This window comes from Diprion similis, chromosome 12, assembly GCF_021155765.1.
Source record: "Diprion similis isolate iyDipSimi1 chromosome 12, iyDipSimi1.1, whole genome shotgun sequence".
NCBI lineage: Eukaryota > Metazoa > Arthropoda > Insecta > Hymenoptera > Diprionidae > Diprion > Diprion similis.
Window position 1 is genome coordinate 4,242,808 of NC_060116.1, and position 22,623 is coordinate 4,265,430.

At 34.1% G+C, this 22,623-nt stretch overlaps 1 protein-coding gene and 1 non-coding gene across 3 annotated transcripts; both read left to right on the forward strand.

Annotated features, from left to right (window-relative positions):
- The first annotated feature begins 10 nt into the window (after positions 1–10).
- Positions 11–22,413, forward strand: LOC124412907 (BCL2/adenovirus E1B 19 kDa protein-interacting protein 3). 2 transcript variants are annotated; one of them, XM_046893118.1, is made up of 6 exons: positions 11–153; positions 13,852–14,029; positions 15,106–15,193; positions 21,226–21,299; positions 21,535–21,690; positions 22,021–22,413. In XM_046893118.1, the coding sequence occupies exons 1-6, from the start codon at positions 111–113 to the stop codon at positions 22,070–22,072; spliced, it is 591 nt and encodes a 196-aa protein (XP_046749074.1). In that variant the 5' UTR covers positions 11–110; the 3' UTR covers positions 22,073–22,413. The 2 variants fall into 2 exon arrangements, with proteins under 2 accessions (XP_046749074.1, XP_046749073.1); XM_046893117.1 differs by having other exon boundaries at positions 16–153; positions 13,846–14,029.
- On the forward strand, positions 12,627–12,699 carry Trnak-cuu. The gene has a single exon. It is a non-coding gene; the product is annotated as a tRNA-Lys (tRNA).
- Positions 22,414–22,623: the final 210 nt, after the last annotated feature.

The window sequence follows — 22,623 nt, forward strand, 5'->3', positions numbered from 1 at the left end:
TGTGGTCTCTCCGACCCGTTGATATATCGTTTGATAGAATTTGGTGGTGCCTTCAGTTGTCTGTTTTAGCGTTGATAATATAACTTCGAGGAGCCTGTTGTGCCTCCAGGATGTCGTCAACGGCGAAGTTTACCTCCGACGAGCTGCTCGGTGGTGAGTAATGCTAAACCAATCCTCATAATCACCTGTGAAATCAGACGACTAATGAACGCCACGAACGCCACACAGCAGCTGTCAGTGTCATACATACGTTGTTCACACGCAGCCATTTCCCCTGCTCTCGAACCGCACGTAAACAAACCGGAGATATTCAAATTTCTCCTTCAATATACCGACACTTTGTTAATATTCAATTTACTGTTTACGCTCAGTTGCTACCACCGCGGTGTTTCTTTTTCTTTTCATTATTTTTTTTTTAATATTTTTATTTTTTTTTTTTTTTCATCTGTAATACGGGTAAATCGATATCAGAATTCGCTTGCTTCTACCACGCATTTTAATTGCGACCTAAAATAGACCCGATTTGAAGGGATAAAAAATAGTATCCAGATAAAGTTTCCTCGCATCGCACACCTTCTCTTATAAATTCAATCCCGCAAAATGGTGTCTTGAATCATGTTAACATGTGTACACAAGTATTTGTCGTAGGATCGTCAAAGCGACGCGATAGTAATGGGAATGTAATTAAATACTTAGGCAAATTATATCATATATGTTAGATTTATATATGCGCACAATAATAATATGTAGTCAATCTGTTTTGCCTGCAGAGCAGCGTCATTTAAGAGTCTGAAGCTCACTACTTCGCAGAATTGCTAGTATTTGCCTTATAATTTCTATTCAACCGGTAGAGTCGAATAAAATGCTTCGCTGTATGCAATTTCATTCCTCTATGTTGCAACAAGTACATATGTATGTACATAAATAAATGCACGTTACGTTCAACCCGCCTTGTTTTGGAGAGTAGAGGCTGAGCCTCGGAACATCAATAAACCCACGCTGTAAGTCGCATTCCTTTTCTGCGTCGTTCGCCGCTCGTGACTCGACTTGTTCGGACAAGAGAAAAAATGAAATTCGAATTCTACTGCGTTGTAGGAAACTGACAACGCGCTATCAGTCGCGCTACGTTTTACCCGAGCGTGACCTAGGAATAATTATGTGTTCTGTAATTAAACCCGGTTGAAAATCTGTCCTTGATTTCTTCGTCAATTTTAATCTAGATTATTTTTTCAGCTGTATTATAGATAATAAGGAATGCGATCTAGAAACTAATCGCACGTTTCAAATTTTTTCCTGCGGGCATTGATTCGGTTGTGCTCGGATTTCAAATTTTTTTTAAATAAGTACAATCACTAATCCGTCTACTGAAATTCTTAAACCGTATAGAATATATATAATCTTTCGGCGCATCTATGCTTCATGCGTAATTTCAACGTGGCACAATGACGAGGAATAATGAAAAAAAAAAAAAAAAAAAAAAAAATGCGCAATACGCGAAGATAAAAAGCAGAAAATCATTTATGCATTTATACACTCTACACGAGCATAATGAAGTAAGAAAGAATGAAAAGAAAGAAGGTGCTGACGCACCGAGAATCGGAAGACACGACGCTGTTCGACGTCACGAAATCATCAGATCCGTTGAGGATCTATTTACATATCGTACATACAGATCAATACATGCTCACTTATGTGCGGGTGCAATCGTTTATAATTGCGATAAGAACGCGATTATTACTGCAGCATACTTGAGACGATCGATTGAAAAATACTTTGAAAAAACGGACGAATTATCTGACGATTTATTTTATGCTTGCAACCTGACGTCGATTTTGCTTCGCTGTAATATCGCAATAATATGTACGCATGTAACGGACACTTGAGTTTTCCATTTCACACGGCTCTCTGATCAACTTTTCATGTGTATAATAGATATAATATTTCTATAATAGATGTAGGTAGAATAATTAAACGCAACTTCCGGTGGATACTGATATTTGAGTTACAATAAAGAAGTTACGTTTCTAATTGATACGTAATCGATGTGTATTCTTCTATTCTTCCTGTTTGCTTATTGCAGAAGCAAGATTCTTTCTTCCAATACGCGTATATCAGCTAAATCAATTACAAGATAATCAAGAATTATTTAAGATTTCCTCGTACGTTGAATTTAGTGTTTTTCGGTCGATAAAGTTAGACATTTTTTGTTTCGAATCTGTCTATTTATCGCTAAATTCCACTCTCTCAATAAGGCCGCTTCCCCGTTTTCGTAGTCAGTTGCTATTGGCCTAAGTTTACGAGGTTGAAGTCAGTAACGTAATTGTATAATTATTTACTTTTCGGTAAAATCGTTATTTCGCAATTGCAGGGCGATCTGATACGCACTAAATCATAAACAAGGTAAAACTTATTCATATTTCGAAGACTTAACTACTTCAAAGTCACTATATAAACTTACAAAATAGTCATTTTTCCGCCCAATCTTTTGTTGTTACGTTAACGTTACTAACTTCAGCCTTATCCAAGTTTATCTTTGAAGTACAACTCTCTCAATAGGGCCGCGTACAACATAAACAAACTTATTCCCATTCAGACACGCGATCTTTAATGTAAAATGTTTACATGAATAATTTTGTAGAGGAAAAAAAAAAAAAAAAAAAAAACAACTTTACGTGCTAACAAACTATCGATACACAAATATTTTTCCATGAAGGCTAAAATAAAAACAAACAGGCGTCTAACCGATGTAAACAACGTATTCGCGCTCGCATCATCAGAGGCTGGCCCTAATGAAAAAGTTTGTGACTTTTTCGCGATGCAAAATGGATTTCGTCTCTTTTATTATTGCGGCCCTATTGAGAGAGTGCATTTTACTCGCAAATTTCTACCGTAACTATGGAAGTAATGAGCGATGACGTATACGCTTTCACGTAAAAAATTGTAGGGTGTTGACATAGAAGCGGAGATACACGCGTTATCATAGATAAAACGTAGTAGACAATTATCGGAGCGTATCTACCACCTGCCGACGGCTAATCGTCCCGAGTTATTGATTACGTTTCACCAATTTAACAATAAGATAAAGACTGAACTAAAGTATACGCGTAAAATTGTCCGCATATATGTATATACATATATATACACACATATTACACGTATGGAATTGATATATATATGCATAATACAAAGATGAAGACATTCTGCCGTGAAATAACGGTTTTGTCACTCGGTAATCATTTATGTGCTTCTATGTGCGTAATATTCTACGTCAGGAATATAAGCGGCACAAAAGAGCCTTATATGCATGCACGTATTTACACTGCGACAGTGTAAATTATACGATATAGAACGATAACTCAGTGGCAATGAATCTATGATCTAGCTGATAAGGTTATATAGAGCTGGAAAATCGAACTGACATAGTTCTTCTTCTGTGTCGTCGTGTGTTTAATATGTATTAATAATTATCTCGTTTTTCTTTCATTTTTAAACCGAAATCAAGTTAATTCGAATCTTGGGGAAATTTCTCTCTCTCTCTCTCTCTTCTGCGATTATTAACGATAATAGAAAGCGGGAAGGAAGAGGTGCGGAATCTGAAGAACCAGAATAGAATAGAATAGAATTTTAAAACGAGAAAATGTCTGTTGTTTGTTTATTCATGAATGATGTATAGCGTTTAACCTTTGAAGCTATTGTAACGAAACTTTCGTATTTTTAAATAACGAATTGGCTCGCTGGGTTTGTTGATCAAATTTTTCTCGCTTTTGTTCAACACTCAATCGCTTGTATTCACGCGTTAGGTGTACGTACAACTGCAATAACACACGTTATACGCCTTTGTACAACGACCCACGTAATTTCTTGTAATTCGATCAAGTATATTCAAATCCCATCTGCAATTCACTTTTATTAAACATTCGTTGTTACATACATATATTGTATCACGAGGCTAAACCTGGCAGGCAGAATCATCAGCCACAAACGTTCTAATATATTCATTCAAAGAAGGTAATATGAAGTCTGAATATCAAAAAATTTTGTCAAACATCTGGAAACTCTAATACTTTTATAAAATTATTTGACATTCTAGGTGATTCACAAAATTTTTATAAAATGCGATGCAAACGTTAATAAAATTTCAGTTTATTCCGACAAAGGAATATCAAAATATGAAATACCTTAACGACACGATGAAACGCTTATGCACTGTTTCGCAACTTTAACTTTGGAGCATTGATGAATTTTATTGCTAAATATACGATTATGGGTTTGTTGAAATCCAGTCAATTATAACGTTACTGAACACCGTGATTTTTTCCAAAAATAACATCGCTCAAGAAAAACTTTATGCCAAATTGATCCTTGTTCAAGAAGAGTGTTCGCATGTCCTACTTCATAAACTCATCGTCTTCATAAAAAACATTCCCGCAACCGGTAACTCCATAAAGCATGTTCAATCGTGCCTTTTCGTGTAGGTACAAATGCAGCATCAACTCTATAAGTCGACTCGATTTAAATATGACAGATCAGTTAACAGCGGGGTCATCATTCTATCGAGGTTATTTTTAGTCAACGGTTACTACATGAATCGCTCTCCTCTTCAGTCTGCATACTTCATTGTATGCTCTTTACTGTCATAAGAAGAATAAATTCGACGCATCTATTACCGGTTCTTTTCAATATCGTCATGGATTAATCCCTGATATCCGCATCCTGCGTGAACGATTTTTTCTCGATATTATACTGACGACTCGAAATGTGGGCGGATACAGAAATCACCAACGATTCGTTACCATAGAGACTCCGACATCAGATAACCGTGATAAGAATTATTAACCGCAACAACATGTTGTCTAAATTACACTGGAAATACAAAAGGCCTCTTTTTCATAACTGTGTTGTGGTTTCTCGTCAGTTTTTTATACTGTAATATTATTTTCCTTGTGCAATGCTTACCGATCCGGTGCACACATAATCAGACCTATTTATATATTTATATATATATATATATATATATATAAAATACTGCTGTGGATTGTTATCAAAAAACGGAAGGTAACTTCCGTATTTACGTTGGGACGCTTTCCTGCATTGTTTTGAATCGGAGTGTGTCGTTTATTATACAACATGTATGTAATATGTGCAGAGGTAAAATTCAGTAGCAGCGTGATGACGATACTCTTCACTTCGTATAACACCGTAACTCAATCACTTAGCTTTTTCCATTGTTATACAATCGTCGATTTGTTGTGTATTATCGAAATCAAGCATCAGGTATGTCGTTTGTTGTAAAATCGAACCGAGCATTTCTTTCTCCTCCCTCGTTGCCTTTTCCATAATAGATTCAATTTCAAATTACTTAAAGTAAAAAGAAAATACTCGCTTAATAGCTAACTTATTTATTTTCTTGTTATTCATACACATATAATTATACTGATAATTACAAACTACGTACTAGAGTTGTACGAAGATTTTGGCTCGTGCAATGATACTGAACTAAGGTCAGACTATTTAATTTCAAATCAAATAAAAATTCACTACTTTCAGAATAACGTATTTTTTTTTATTTTGCAAAGACAATAAACTGTGATAAATTCTTAAAAAGTTTATAACGTGGACTAGAAGAATGTGCAAATGTATATATATATATATACTACAACTGGACAAGAAAGCTGTGCATGTCTGCTTGACAGCCTGTTGCTCAAATACCGCAATTTTACCTTCCAGCCTCTATCGAATTACCAAATAATGTTATATATATTCATTGGTACGCCTCTTCTTTAAGCTTCGCCGTTGTTAATCCGAGATTTTATAAGATATGACCTCGCGGCTCGTATGACACGAGTCTTTCGATCTGTGACTAGGCGATGGTGTGTTTGTGTTTTCTATACAAACAGCATACAACAGTTGAACTTAATTTGAGTGTCCATTTTTTTTAAATCAAAAAGACTAGCTTTTCGAAGCTACAGAGAATAAATAATTTTTTTGATCACAGTTTTTGAAGAGAATAATTATTTTAAAAAAAGTTTTACCATTTCTTAAGAATAATCTATATATATTAATCCTTAATTTTGTCTTGAAAGTATTTATTTAATCTGTGTACAAGATTGGAATGAAAAAATTTTAACAAAAGAATAAGCACGTAAATAAATAAAAATCATTTTCTTTTATAGAAAATTTACACAATTTCCGATACTACGTTAAATACTAATTGTTTCGAAATTTACTTTTAACCCGTTTACTTTATTTTAGAAATAATACTTTTACGCACGTTATAAATACGATTTTGAAAAAATTTAAAGAATTAAATATATTGTTTTTATTTATTTATTTTTTTGTTCAAACACAACAATCTATATCGAATTTCTAGTAATATTTTATACAATACGACACGCACTGAATACGTAATTCTGAAACGGACACGTGTCGTTGTCTACTTGTAAAACAACAAGAAAAAAACAACAAAAAAATAAAAATAAAATAATTCACGAAGAAAATACTATGCACATGACGTATAACGCGAGGCGAGGAAGGTTTTGGGTTATCGCTGGGGTCACAACCATTATGGTATAATTAATGTATTACATATAACGAAATTGCTGACTGGTAAGACTTTTATGCACATATACCATGAATAACGATTACATTAGTGTTGGTATAATTTAACACATTCCACGATTCTGTGTGTTCAGTATATATATATATATATATACATATACTTATGCTGATCATTTTCATCAAATGTTTAAATTTTTGCATTATTACAAAGTTTACTTGTTTACACTGCAATATGTTGTATATATAGTATTATAATTAACATACAGCAGATATTTCGAGTAAATAAATAATACGCACAGAGGACGTTGAACCACCGGACAAGTGCATTGTTACAAGCTCGTTCAGATTATTTACTCTTTACTTTCGATTCGACGAGTTTTTTTTAATAATCTGTAATATATTCGTTGATGTGTGAAAAATCGAATTCAAATTGGATTAATTTCTACGAGTGTGTATAATCTTTTAATGTATACTGTTTTCTTCGCTGTGCTTTTGATACTCTTGTTGTTAATATTATTATACATTTTATATGTTTGTATATACATTATACATACGATCGAGAAGGGAAGGTGCATGTGGCAAAACACTTTGTGTGTATAAATCTTCTGCGATACAATTTATATTTTTTACACGTCGTATGGATGATGAACGTAATTCATAAATTACGTATGTATATATATATATATATATATATATATACCAATGCGTATAATAATATCATATCTATATATGTATATGTATGTATTACCGTTGCGGAAGAGGACGGTCGGCAATGTTGGTACAGGTGTTTGATTCTCAGGCATGTTTCATGTAATCCTGAATCCGACATTCGACATTCGACATTCTTTATTTTCTTGGTTGGAGAAAAATTTTACACGTTTAAAAATATAAACTTCGTAACTGCATTGCAGGAACTACTTTGCATTTTGATGCTGAAATTATAGACGCAAAATGTAATATTTAATTTTTGTTACTCGTACGTATGTAGAATTGTTATCGAGCAATAATTTTTGCATTCATTTTTCTCGCGTAAATTTTGTTTTAAGCCTGATTGCACAGTTTTTATAGAAATACTAAAATCAATTTCAGATCGATATAATTCCTTATAATGTATAAATACTTTATACTGACAATTCTTTAAACAACATTTATATGTAAGATTAATTTATATTTCTGCTGCTGGTTATGAACAGTATAAATCTTATTTTTGTATACTTTATACGTGATAACAAGATTCTTGGTAAATTGGAATTTCCAGCGATATTGAGTAAATCGTAGCTTTTATTGTAAGGCGATACACGGCGCGTGTCAAATTTGCGTAACTTTGTTAAAGTTTTATTCGTTGTTCAATCCAGTAGAGAAACAGTCTGAGCGATACAGGCAAAAATAGCTGATAAAAATCAAAGTTTAAGAAGTTAAACTTGAGTTAATAGGCTGAAAAGTTAAATATGGAAGAAAATCAAGACGCAAGTCAAAGCGAAAATAACTTATTGTTATTAATAATATTAAGTAGTCCACATAATTGTGCGTTGTTTTCTCTCTCTCTCTCTCTCTTGAAATATTGAAGTCACTTTGTTCGTTTCACTTTGAGTTTTGAATATAGATTTTTTATTTTATATTAAGAAGAGATTCTTATACAATGAATTTCGGATTAAATTAACGTCAAGTTTTACTTTTTCAATATTGATATTATTATTTCTTTATTTGACTAGGTATAAATATTTGTTTCACAGCAGCAGCATAACTTCTTGGGGCAGGTATGGAATGTAAATCTAGCTGTTGATTTTTCAATTTTATTTACTTATATAACGTATTGGTTTAGCCTTATATTTCTTCGCAAACACCGCTTATCCCATCTTCGATTTCTCGCAAAAACGTGACGAAGGAGGAATTTTCACTTTGTCTTTAGAATTGTGTGTAACAATTAGTCGGAGGCGTCGGGTATCGGATTCTACGAGTTCACGAAGTCGTCGCATGTCGATTTTCACGTAATCCCTCGTACAAATAACCTCACAATTATCAAGTTCGTCGTAGAAATGCGCAGTTTCCTTGGTAATCTTGTAATTCGACGACGGTAGTTCCACGTAATTATTTCCTTCAAACTTGAGCCCCTTACTGCTACAGTGATAAAGTTTCGGCATTGATTTCCTTTTAAAACTCATTTACTTCTTCAGTTTATTAAGTATAATCAACAATTTAACGCTACGGCAAATGCGTTAGCAGAATTTAGAAAGAAGTCTGTAATTTTTTGTTCAGGTATAATTATTGAAAAAGACGAAAGACGAACTCTCGCGGCTTTCTATTCATGTCTATAAAATTATAATAGTGGATCACGTGATCGGTCGATGCAGCTCGATTTAAAGAATTGAGTCTCGTATGACAAAATGTTAGTTTTTGATATTTTAAGAGCCCACTCCAAAGGACAGCTGAAAAAAAAAATTTTAAGAGGTCGCTCCAAATTTTTAAAAATGTCAAAAATCGTCAAAAAATTAAATTAAAAAAATTGTATTTTCAGTATTTTGTTTGATTTTTAATTCATGTCGTGGTGTATTGATATCGATTCTTTCTTACTAAATTGAAGAAAAAAAATTTATGAAATTTTAATATGAATATTAAAAATACGCTCGAAAAGGTCTAAAGAAATGCACCGAAAATTGAAAAAAAATTATGAGCGATCTTTCAAAATTCAAATTTTGAACTGAAACTTTCGGAAACTTATTTTTTTTTGTCTATAATATTATACCGTAACGAGAAAATTTTTTTTTTTTTTATAAAAAATCGATTTTTGACGATTTCTGACGTTTTAAAAAATGTGGAGCGACCTCTTAAAAAATTTTTTTGAACTGTCCTTTGGAGTGGGCTCTTAAAACATCAAAAACTAACATTTTGTAACACGAGACTTGATAAAAAAAAAAAAAAAAAAAAAATCGGTTTTTTGCGCCACCCTAGTATACACTTTGTGTTGCGGAATTTCAAGCATCTGTGCACAAAAACGTCGAGATAGAAAAATGGCGTGAAAGTTAAAGCAACGGAAGTTCATGTGATACACGAATTCCTGCACATCTGCTCAACTTGCTACTGTAACCTATTATTTTAACTAATAAAAGAAATTGTGCGATAGGAATAAGAACAACTGTCTATAGTTGTAAAATTGAGATTAGAATTGCACGCGAATTGCATTACTGGAAAAATGAGTCGACGACTCGTGTAACCGCGGTCTGTATCGGTATAAGGTGCAATCGAAGGAAAGAACGCCAAACAAGGCATCCTTGGTCTTTGGAACAGACGCGTGACCTGGTTTCTTGAGATGTTCAACGCCCAGCAACCTACGCTGATCGGGACTCCAGAGATGCAGAGCGAGATTACTGGAAGAAACTGCGATCTGCAGGCCTACGTAGAAACGTCGAAAGTCTAATTTTACACAACACCGAGCTGATTCTTTGATAATTAATCCATGAATTTTGGACTAGACGATAAACTAGAAGATAAACATCGTAATTTTTATCAAGTATGGTGAAATAATTTTGGCAAATTTAAATTAGACATTCACTGCATGGTATTAAGAATTTATTTTATTACACATTTTATACCGATGAATTATTGTTTTACAATATCAATGAAATTCTGATAAATTGGAAATTAATTATTTTTTCAAGTCGTCATTCACGTTAATTTCTTTATCACGTTACGTTTCGCAAAATACTTGACGATAAAGACGTTAAATTTGATTTGTATAAAGATTTTCTCCTCAGTCTATAAAAAATAGCGCCAAGTTTTTCTGAAGAACAGTTATACTAAAACATGACTCATCCGCATTCTCACTGCACTTGTTGTCAAGTTGACCGTATAATCTGTAGAGATACACACATGCGTATTCATACGATCATTACAGCGAAGTATGTATACGGATTCGCAAAAAGAAGACAGAGAGCCTCGCGAAAGCTTGGCTATCCTGCTCGACGTCACGTAGTCAAACAGGAGAACAACTTGTGCGTACTTCGTGCGAGTGGCATCAGGTTAATGTTCCACCAGGTGTGCATCTCGTGCGCGTTCGCACGTATTCCGTTTCAGCAAATTTACGTAATATGAACACGCGCTACGTATCGCGAAATGAAAGTTGCGGTTCCCGATTGTGGGAATTTCTTTTAAGGGGCTTTCGCACCTACTTTAGTCAGGATGATTCCAAAATACTATAAAAGTAAACGAAACTCGTTGGTTGGTTTTTATGAGAACTAATCGATGTTGAAGATTCATTATATTTGTAATCTAATTCAAAATTCATTGTACTACTCAAATTTACTTTAGCAACTTTACGCGATACTCGTTATAATTGCTGAATAAAATTTTCTAGATTTTATCGAAGTGTTTTAGTCATTTTTAACACCGGTTAGTTAATTGAACTGATCCACTAGACTGAAAAGTCATCGGGACTCTTTCGGGTCAAGAGATATTCCACGATATGCTTATAAATCGAATTTCTCTAAACCTCCTTAAATATGATATTGCTTTAGAATTGTCATCCTGAGATCTGTGGTCAGAATTTTCATAATTTAACTTCATTGGCTACAATCTGAATCCACGTATGTAATTAACACAAATCAGGCTAGACTTAATAGCTAGTTAGCTCCAGTTTCATCGATTCTTTGTTTTGGATCCACTTAACGTGGTTCTTTCGGCAATCTAAATTCCTCAACTGTGTATGAGCTAAGTAATAATTTGAATGATTTTCTTAAAATTCATGAATTTTATTTTCGTACATCATCCCAACAACTTTTTTACACAAATTATGCACTTTTCCCTAATGACTCCCGAGTCACTAAAGAACCAGCTTAACTTCCTCGAAACATACATTATCCTCAGCCCATTTTGTTCTGCGTGCCCCGAGTCACGTAGACGACATTTCGGGGTCCATTCACGAACCCTCCATGCACGATCGGACGATTGCACGTCATCCACTCGTCAATCAAACACCTACAGGAAACCGTCTCGCGACGGTCTGCTCGTTTTATCCTATATAATAATATTAGGGACGATAAACGCGATGCGTCACCAAGAAAAAATACTACAGCGTAAAAAAGATAACGTAAATATTATGTATAGTTACTGTTGTTTTCTTTTTACTTACTCGTCGTTTGCCAAATTATAATTGCAAAATTGCCAATGCGTCATATTATTTTTTGGAAAGAAACAAAAATCACGTACATTCGGTACAAGGTATATACTTGCCTGTAGAGCAAACGACGGTTATAATAATCGATGATAATGATACTTGTAAATATTTTTGAAGTCGAGATAAACAGACCTTTATGCCACTGTAACTGTAATGTTTATACGTATATATAATAATGTAATGTTTATACTAGATTAACTATTTCGATATTGATAATAATAGGAACAAATATAAATACGCTGTCAATATATAAATACGATATACTTTTACACGATGTATAAAAATGTTTTAAACGAATAAAAGCGATATTTTTTTTTTTTTTTTTTTTGTTACGCACGATTCTAGTAATCATACGCGCATAATTATTTCTCCAAGTACGATATTTCGCCTTTCCTCGGTCTTTGAACCCTGGTTGAATCACATGACGTTTAGGTTACCGGCTATACAAATCGTAGCTCGACTCGGGTAAGGTAATTTAAAAAGCAGTTGCGTTTTTGCAATCGGTTTAAAGCATCATTGCGACCTCGCCACAGTACCCGAAATTTATTTCTGTCTTGTTTGGTGCTCGAGAATATTCAGACCCGTGTTTTTCTACCCTGCATATTAAACCTACAGTACGCAAGATGCGAGCGTTTTATTTATTGATCAACGTTGAAAACAGGATGACGCAAGAAAAATAATGAAAATGAAAACTTATCCGATGTAATCGAATTAACAACGAGTCCGTTATCATCATGCGATTTGGTATAAGGCTCTCAGTTACCTCTTCACAAGTTGGCAACGTTGCAGTTTTTTTTAATCACATCATAACAAAAATTGATCTGCTTATTACAACTGCTTGGGGAGTTTCGTCCCTTTCACCGACTCCTGAATGTGCATTTCGTCATCCAGTTCAACAGCCCGGCTAGCTCAGTCGGTAGAGCATGAGACTCTTAATCTCAGGGTCGTGGGTTCGAGCCCCACGTTGGGCGGAATTATTTTTGATTTTTCGACTTTCTGCCAACCTCAACGAGAAACGATTGAATAATTTTCAACAGTCTTGCAACCTGAATGCAAAGTAGTTAGACTAAGGTCTGGTGGACAAGTTAGATGACTAACTTTTCACTTTTCCCATCATTCAAGCGTTCTGATTGGTGGACTAAACTTTGCAAACCAATCAGAATGCTTAGATGGTGAGAAATGTGAGAATGTGAAACGTCAAAAATTGCATGATAAATAGTCTGGACTCAATTGATGAACTTTTGTAAAATAATCGCAGCATCCAACTCTTAATAATGCCTCCGTGCGGTTTTTGACCGCATGCAGTCCGATTATTTTATAAACCGACTCGTCTGCAGTGGTTATCGAGTTGATGATCCGAAGCAATTACGATGATTTATAATACCACAACGGATAAATTTAGCAACGATCAACGTCGTCACGGTCGCGTCGATGGTGCAGAATGAAGTTGAATCGATCCTCGTCTAGCTTCAATGACCTCCTCTTTCCCCTTGAACTTGACTTATTATAGCCGTATACCTATACTGATGTATTATCCTTTTGAAACGGGAGTTCCAATCTCTCGATTCAATTATATCCTGCGTTCAAATTACTTCATATTTTACCTCAACATATTAATGAAAACCCCGAAAATCTTATCATCGATTTTTAAAAATGAAACATATTTCAACAAGGGATTTTCAACGCGTGATAAATCTATACTGTTGAATTTTTTTTTACTCGTTTGCTCATTATTGTTATTCTAAAAAATAAAAATTAAAAAAAAAGTATTTATAAGGAATCTACTAGGTTTTCAACAATTTTGTAAATATTTGAAACGAAACGTCGAAGTGATCAAGCTTTTATTGATCGTTCCGATATTTTGAAATTTTTTCTTATTTATTCTTGAAGAAATATTTCGAACAAAAAAACTTAAAACGAAAATTTATCGATTTCTTGCCAATCAACTGCGGATTTTTATTTTCCCATGTCGTAGCATGTTGTTATAGACTCTTATTAAAGGTTCAAACTTGACCTCTTTGCTGCTATACTGCTGTGGCATGAACTGATAATATATTATCCATGATACTGCAGAGATGAAATTTATTTAGGAGGATATTTTTCTCGAATTTTTTGAGGTGCAGAATCTTGGGTTGAGCTCAACCCCGTCCCTGCCGACAGGGTGACTCCTTTACCGTTCAGCAGCAGCGGGGGAGGCGGCGAAGAGTACCTGCGACTTCTTCGAGAGGCTCAACGCGACTCTACACAGTCTTCGGCGAGGCATTCACTAGCTTCTTCGCGCAGGGATACTCCTAGGGACAGGTAAGCCGACTTCCAGCTTCCATTATCCATGTAGAGGGCAGCCTTGACCCTCTAAACTACCTCTGGCTGCTTGCAGTGCGAGACATGTAGCTGCATGTGTTCCGGTCGATTTCAACGTTGTCGTATATACTTCCAATTGTCCAAGTCCACGTATCTCAATCACGGAAAAGTGCTTTACAGGCCGATTCTATACACAATTCTAAACAAAAAACACTCCCAAGACATTTTCTTTATTTCTGCGTCAAATGAAAACGTATTGGAGTATTTTTGTTCAGAATTGCGTATAGAATGGGGCTGCTAAGCCATTTTTTATATTTCAGATCTGTGGACTTTGGTATTTGATGGTACGTAATACGTCAACGTCGAATCGATCAGGGCACCACTTGAATCTGCAAGAAATTGGAGAATCTATCTACATGAGAGTTGAAATTGTACATAAAGTTGTGTGAGTGCTGTCGTCTGTCCTTAGAGATGTCAAATATCGATTACTATGCGCGCTTTGTTTTACCTCGGGACAAGTACTTCCGGTTGTTACAATTGCGCGAAGAGTATACATATATGTATAATAATTTTACGTTTCAATTTTCTTTCAAGTGTCTAGTTTATTTTTTTATTTTTTTATTTTTTTCTTGTGATTAAACAGTCTCTTGGATTTATATTTACTGTTATTGTAGTTATTGACGAAATAAAGTCAGTAATCTTCACACCTTGCCGTCAAAAGTGGCGACTTGTGAGCGGGATTATATCTATATTCGCAAAACTATGAGGTATAAAATTAACACATCAGTCACTCATGTTTGGGAAAATTTATATTTATTACCAGTGTTCGTTGTGTACAGAGTATAAAAGATCGCTAAATGATTGGTCAGATTTTAACGGGAAACTCACCGATTTTTATTCTACGCAAAAGTGTTTATCGGCCTTTGTTTGAAAAAGTTTTTGTACAAAATCAGAGGTCATTCGGTTCATTCGGTAGTTTGTTTCTATGTTACTCCATGATTAACAACGATCCTGTTGCTCTAAATTTTGCAATATGTCGTTCTGATTTAAAGATGGTTTTTCTACTTTCTTTCTAGTCCGAAGAGCCCGCCAAACAGTCCAAATACCGAATTATCGACCGAAGACGAATTCAAAGGAGTTTATATCAACTACAGCTGCAACAAGGCAAGAAATTGCAATTTGATCTAATAGTTACACGATCTTCATCAATCTCATTGCTTAATATTTGGGGGTTTCGTCAAATCTGAATTCGTTTAACCTAATTTCGTATTACATCGTTGAAGCTTGCATTATACTATATATAAAATGCACTTTGTATACCATTTTACATGTAAGATTTCATGAAATTCAGAGCATGATTCGAGAATTTCAAGTCCATACGAAAAATTCGATCCGGACGTTGATCGTCTTTCTCTGAAAACCTGCAGCTGATGCACTCGTTGAACCTGTTTTTAAGGTCGCAAAAAGTGAGCACGGAAGTAGAAAAGATGAGTCATCCGATACCGTCGACCAATGCAATGAAAGAGAAAGAGGAGAGACGATCGCAGAATCGTATCATTGCGCAACATTGTGTCTTCGATAGTTTATTGACACACATATTAATCGGTACATTTCTTGTTATACAAAATACAAAACATCGAGTTTCAGTAATTAACGATAAGCGAAATTTAACTTTTTTTTTATATTTACCGGATGAAAAACTTTTGTAAACAAGTCGCGGCGATAAGATTCTTTGACTTCGTCTAAGAAAAATAGGGAATCGATGATCATCTCATCTCATCATTCAATTGTTTGAAAAATATTACCGAAAAAAAATTACACAATTTGTGAATTGGTAGCACAATTTGGTGCTCTAGAGTGAATGAATGAAAAATGAACTGATTCGCTTATTCATTAATTATGTTAAATCCTTGACGAGAAAAAAAAGCAATTAAATTATTATGTTAAAAGTTTAAAACCGTCAAGTTCCTTATAACGTAAACGTGTGTAACATCTCTTCTCTACTTTGTCTACATATCTCCAGAACTACCAAAAGGATTTTGATTATTTATTTTTTTTGTCTTTTTTTTTTTCTAAGGATAACTTCACGTTCTACCATGTTTTAGGCTATATTTCGTTAAAGTCGGATTAATAGTTTTGGTAACACAACGATATTCGCATGCAAAGTCTGAACGGGATCACAGATACAGAAAGTCTTAAGAATGTTTCGAGGTCTCGATGAACTTTACAAAAAAGTCTATTGCTTATAGTTTTGCCAGAATAAGATACATCTGAAAATATTTACCGGCGGAGCTGCAACCGGCTGCTGTTTAATACATATTTATACTTATACGATTATACATATAGATATTAGTTTAATAATACACGTGTACTCATACGCCACTGGCGTGAGTCTCCTTTGCTACACATAACGCTGCGTGTTGTGATTGTTGGTTTTGCGCGTGGCCGGTTTTCTAGCGTTTTGCTGGTGTGTTGTGTGTGACATGACGCCACGCCGTAACGGGCACGTATCAAGGCCGCCAAGAGAGTCTCGTGTAATCTCTCTCCTTGGCAACTCGAATCTTCTTGATGACGAACGAACGGCTCATGTTAACTCCGAGACTGTTCGGCCATTGTTTGATTTTTAATTACTTCTTTGATTTAAAGTTGTTTTTTTTTTAATCTTTTTTCCTTGCTCGATCTACTTTCTTCCCTGTGTAATTATTTTCATTTTCACCGTACGAGATCTTTGTAATAATTAGCCACTTTTACTTGTTATGTTTTTCGCAAGAGTATATAATAAACTTATAAACGATTAACAATTGATCGATTATTACTGTTATTCGTATATTTTCTTAAATTGTATGACAAAATTTAAATACCTGTGAACTAAATGAAGAAAAAATCATATTTACAAGTAACGTTATATTTGTTCTTACCAAGTGAGTGTAAAAGTAGCAAGAAATTGACAAGGTTACTCACTTGGAAGTTATATTGAAAGATTTTAAATACTTCATATGATATATTCAGGTATACATAGATATTATACATTCTCTTATGGAAGAGGGGAATTTAACTCTTCGATTGCGTCATAACCAGTTTTGAATTTGATTTACTCAGAAAAGAGCTTCTCGTGTCATGATAATATGAAGCTCACTAACTTCAAGGGTTACGTCTTCTCTTTTTCTCTTCTCTAAATGTAAAAAACTCAACGTCTTTCTGTCTGTCTGTCGTTATGTTAGCTTATAACTCCACAACTATTGCCGTCTAAAGACTTTATACCGTAATATTGAACTTGGCGGTATAAAGCATCACTTTGCGAAACCAAAGCAGCCACCAAAGAAGTACTTTTCATGCCTGTACCATAAATATAGACTTTCTTCTTTCATAAAACCAAAAAACAGTTCGACTTTTTGTTAAATATCTTCCTGACGTTTGTTGAAATAAATAACAAACAACAATGATTATTGTTGCGGGGGATCCTGACTAGATGTTTCACGAATATATGTACAGCAATTTTCATTAATAGGTTCTCAGTGACTCACTATTTCTTTTCAATCAAAACTGAAACAAGTTTTCTTTATATCGAAAATTTACGCATCTATGATCAACGTATCGTTTTTTTCTCGTGTTATTTTGGTCACTAGTCATTGACACATAAAATTTGATTAGAAAGGAATCTCGGTCCAGTTTCGATTCCAAAAAATAACAAGCTACTCAGAACCTATTAATGAACATTACTGTATCTATAATAATGAATTATCCACCCAAATACACACGGATAAAAGACACGTAATCCTGACTTCATAGATATTGACTATAGAGTTGTCCTCCTTACTCGATCATTGGCATGATTTTGTTAATTACATCTCGCAGCCAATGTAAAAATTTTCGGGGACAAACGGTTGACTAACTGTGAGCCAGGAAATCCGCAGACTTATTACTTATCAATTGCTACAATTCGCACACGTCGAGTGATGTGTTTATATATTTATATCGTCTTAGTTGCGCATAAAAACTCGGATGCAGTTTAAAATTTATTTGTTTCAATTCGTTTTTCTCCAAAACTGAAACTTGCTATACCGGATGTATGGCGTTTGGTAAAAATATGTATTCCTCACAAAATATTGACTCCGTTCCAATTCCTGACTCGGCATATACGCACATACCATATAGTTGTAACGGCAATTTTGTAAATATAACTCGGAAGAGAAAGATAAAATCATATTGCAAGAGATAAAATTAAAAAGTTTGTCTTTGTATTGCTTCACTTCTGTTTTTATTTTTCACTCAGGTTATTCACACGTATGTGTAAAAATATGATGGTCTAAATTAACGCTCTTCGAGAAGTTTCTTTTTTTTTCCATTATTACGTAGCATTCAACTTGTTGAATTATAATTATATGACCGCCGCTTAAGAATTCCGGAAGAGATAGACATTTTCTTTCAGGATCGCTCATTTACACGCACTTATGTACAGCGTTTTTTATCCTATAATTATAAAAGTTCTGCATACGATGTAATCGAATTCGTACACGGACTTTCACTGACAACTTCAATCGAAGGACGTAATTACATAAAAATTCATTCCTTCTAAAAGAACAATGATCTGAAAAAGTTTGCACTTGGAATAAATAACTCAAGAACTTCATCTATTTATGCACTATCTAGTTCTTTTATTTTGACGTTTAAACAAGACTTTTTCCCGCTCTTTTCGCCTTTTTTCTACTCCTCCGTATACATCCATTGCTCTATTTATACCTCCTACATTAAAACGGCTATCTCCAAGGCTCTCGAAGGTTACATGAAACGACTAATTTGTCCAATGATATCCGTTATCCGTCCACGCACTTTTCTTTTTTATTTATATTGCACAGCGTCAGTGCCGCATTGTTTTCGGTTGGTTAAACAGACAACCGGAAGTCGACGCGCTTGATGATTTGAATTTAAGTTATTCGCGAGCAACGTTGTTGTTACCTTCGCGTCATTTTTAATATTCTCTAACGCACACCCCAAGGCTTGCTGAATAGATAACAGATTGTGCATCGAATTAACGAGAGACTCATATTTATACGGAAGTTTTTACTTCAAATATAGAAACGATTCGAACAGTATCATCGTTGATAAATATTTTGCCCTAAAAACGTTATCACTTCCAAATATTATATAGTTTTCGGTTACTTCCTTAGTATGTACCCAAAATACATATATTTACGTCCTACTACACTTTTGTACGGCTTTTGTTGATGTTTTTATATTCTTATGTAGGCGTCTCGAAATTTTGGGGCTAGTTATATAGACGTGTCGTTTAACTGTTTCCGCTACTCGGTCACCTCATGCGAACCATGAAAAGCGAAACAGAAATAACTCTAGAAATGTAGACCGATTGGCAAGCGCGGGGGGAAAATTCTTGCCTACGTATTCATTTACATCTGGGCATCATTCCAGTAAATGAGACACACACGTGTGCCGTGATCATCTCTACTATATATAAACATCGTAATATAATTATATACATATATCAGCACAATATAGTTTGTAGATATTAATTGTAAGTGCATCCTTCTCTTATACGTGCTCGATTATTTATTTCACCTTTTAATTCTGCGTTCAATTTATTTCGAACTTGTATATGAAACTGCGTTTTAATATATTAGACACGCAGGATCTATAGCAGACTAAAAATATAACTTGATTTTTAATTGTAAATCCGATAAGTGTATTCGTCTCTCTGCAACTGACATGCAAGTGAGATGTTTTGAGAAGAACGTCACTGTTTATGACGCGAAAAAAATACTTGAGAAACTTGGGAAGCAGCTTGTTGCTATTGTTGTTGTTGTTGTTCATTTTCTTCGCAATATCTTTTGTATCATTCGTCGCAGATCTCTAACGACGTACGATATTCATCTTTATCAGGCAACCACTTTAATTGACAATAAATGAGTGGAAAATTTTACTGCCAAATTGGGCAATACTTTGATATGGGAAGAAACATTGGGTTTGTGTTGCATGACAAAAGTTATTTTTAATTATCTTACGGTCGCAAAGCACCATCAAAGTGGTAATACGAGATTTGTTAGTGGCTCAAGCTGTGATTCAACGTACTTTTTACTGCGTCGCATCGTTTTCCGAGGTGACTCTCTTCGTCTTCAACCTGCTTTTCACGTGTGACTAAAATATATGTGAAATTCTCTTTGTTCTTACGCGTTCTCAAATGTGCCTTTAATTATTTTATTTTTCAAATTTATTTTTATTTTCATCTTTTGCTTCCCCCATGTTTGTTTGGAATTTTACCAAATCTCATAAATCGTATATTTACACAAAACTTTCTAATTTGAATCACTTAAAGACGGACAAAACAATATGCAATTATATATACGAATATCATACAATAACTTATACCTATAACTCACGCAGGTATCATCATAATATTGTATCGTGAAGTTAAATCAGTGTACGCGCATTCTCGCGGTAGAGATAACTGCTGTATCAATTATTGATCGAACGGGTGACCAAACAAAGAATTTTAAATGTATTCGTCATTTATTTTTCCTCTTTTGTTATTATTGAACTTGAAGATAATTCAGTATGGCCACTTTATAGTAAGGTAAAAATTTGTAGCAACGAATAAACGGTTCTATACATTAATATTACCGTTTACATACACCTATATCGAATGACCAAATGCAAGTTACACTGCAATAAAAAAGTTAGATTCAAAATAACATTTATTTCAATAGTCCTTTAGTGAATAATTTGTTAATTCAGAAAAATATTTGGTTGTTCCGACAGACAAATTTTATTTTAAACAAACTTTTCTTGCTGCAAATAACCATTTGCAATGATTATATGTCTGCTAACGACTATTGGAATAAATATTCTCTTGGATACAACTATTTTTTTTATTTCAGTGTAGTGTTACGGATATGAAAATCTTATTCAATAAACAAACGTCTCTACAATCTTATCTTACACGTTTACCTAGTCGTCATAATTCAAAACAATCCTGCTGATCATTTAAAGAATATGGAATCGTGAGACACGATAATACTGTTTCCTTCAACTTTGTACTTTGCAAGTTCTTGATGTAGTTGACGACGAGGTGCAATAAATATTAATTCATCCGCACATAAAAGCAAAATTGTTGAATTTTATTTCAAGCCTAGTCAACCACTTCAAATCTTCTCGATTTACTAAAGAAGTATAATTTATTTCAGGATGGGGAATTAGTGGACAAAAATACCGACTGGATTTATGAGTGGAGTTCTCGTCCTGACCAGGCACCACCGAAGTAATGTTCTAAACTAATCTTAAATTGATTATGCAGTAATATTAATATTACTTAAACTGTCAAATATACGAAATAGTAATTAGAGTAGAAATTCAGAAACTCTAATTTAATTTCCATCCGATTACGTTCGAATTGCAATTAAATGCAAATGTATCTGACCTTCTGTTTGCTGATACCAAATAGTCCTGCGTACTTTTCCTAATTTCTCTTTTTGTTTTACTTTCTTTCTCAAAAGGGACTGGAAATTCAAGCACCCTCTAGGAGTGACCAAGAGGAAAACGTACAGCATTCGAACAGCTAAGGTTGGAAAGAATGGACTTTTTTCTAAGGAAGTTCTCTACACACTATTTCTCACCAACTTTCTGTCCCTTTTAATTGGCACCGGCTTCGGGTAAGACTTAAATTTAGTGTTGATGGACTTTGTTATTACTCTATTTTCACTTCAACAAACCCATAAATATTTATTGATGAAAATATTTTACTCATCCAGGGAATTCAATCCCTTGATAATGTCAAATTGTGTTAAAGCTAGAGCTTTTCTCGATACACATGATACAAATTTTAAACTACTTCAAATTGATTTCATTCTGGATTAATAATTGCAATAAACAATAGCTATAAAATTGGAGTCAAAGCTAGTTAACAAAATTTCTGAATTATTTGATTATTCCAATAATTGAAAAATGAATATGAATTGATTTAAATTTTCTTTACCCTCCAGAGTCTGGCTTACTAGACGAGGACTCATGGTCCCTCGCATAACGATCGAGTGAAAACAACGATTGAGAAGAGGAAGTACGATATCGAGAACAAAGTATGGCAATATTGTTAGCAATGGGACGAATAATGCTGGTTAATGGAACGCAAGAAAGACTGATGCTGGGAGTCGGCAATATGCCTAAACACACACATACACGAAACTATTATTTGCATGATTAATTACAATTGAAACTGCAATTCTAATTAATAACTATACAATTTAATTCTTAAATAATGATATGACTATGGATTAAGTTAGGAGATTTATTTGAGAGATGAAAAAGTGACGAAAAAAATATTCGCTTTGTTACCTTGGCTGCAAAGTGAAAGAGAAAGAAAAAAAGAAGGAGAGAGAGAAAGAAAAAACCTGTCCATTTTATACCATTTCTAATGCATACATATGTTTCTGTCTACGATAGATTATTATAGATCTAGCTTGGATAGTATTTATCTATAACTTACTAAGTATTAGGGATTTATATCCCTGACACAGGGGAAACTATACATATATTCCATGTGAGTTTGATGGATTATTGTCAAAATACTATAAACACATGATACTGAT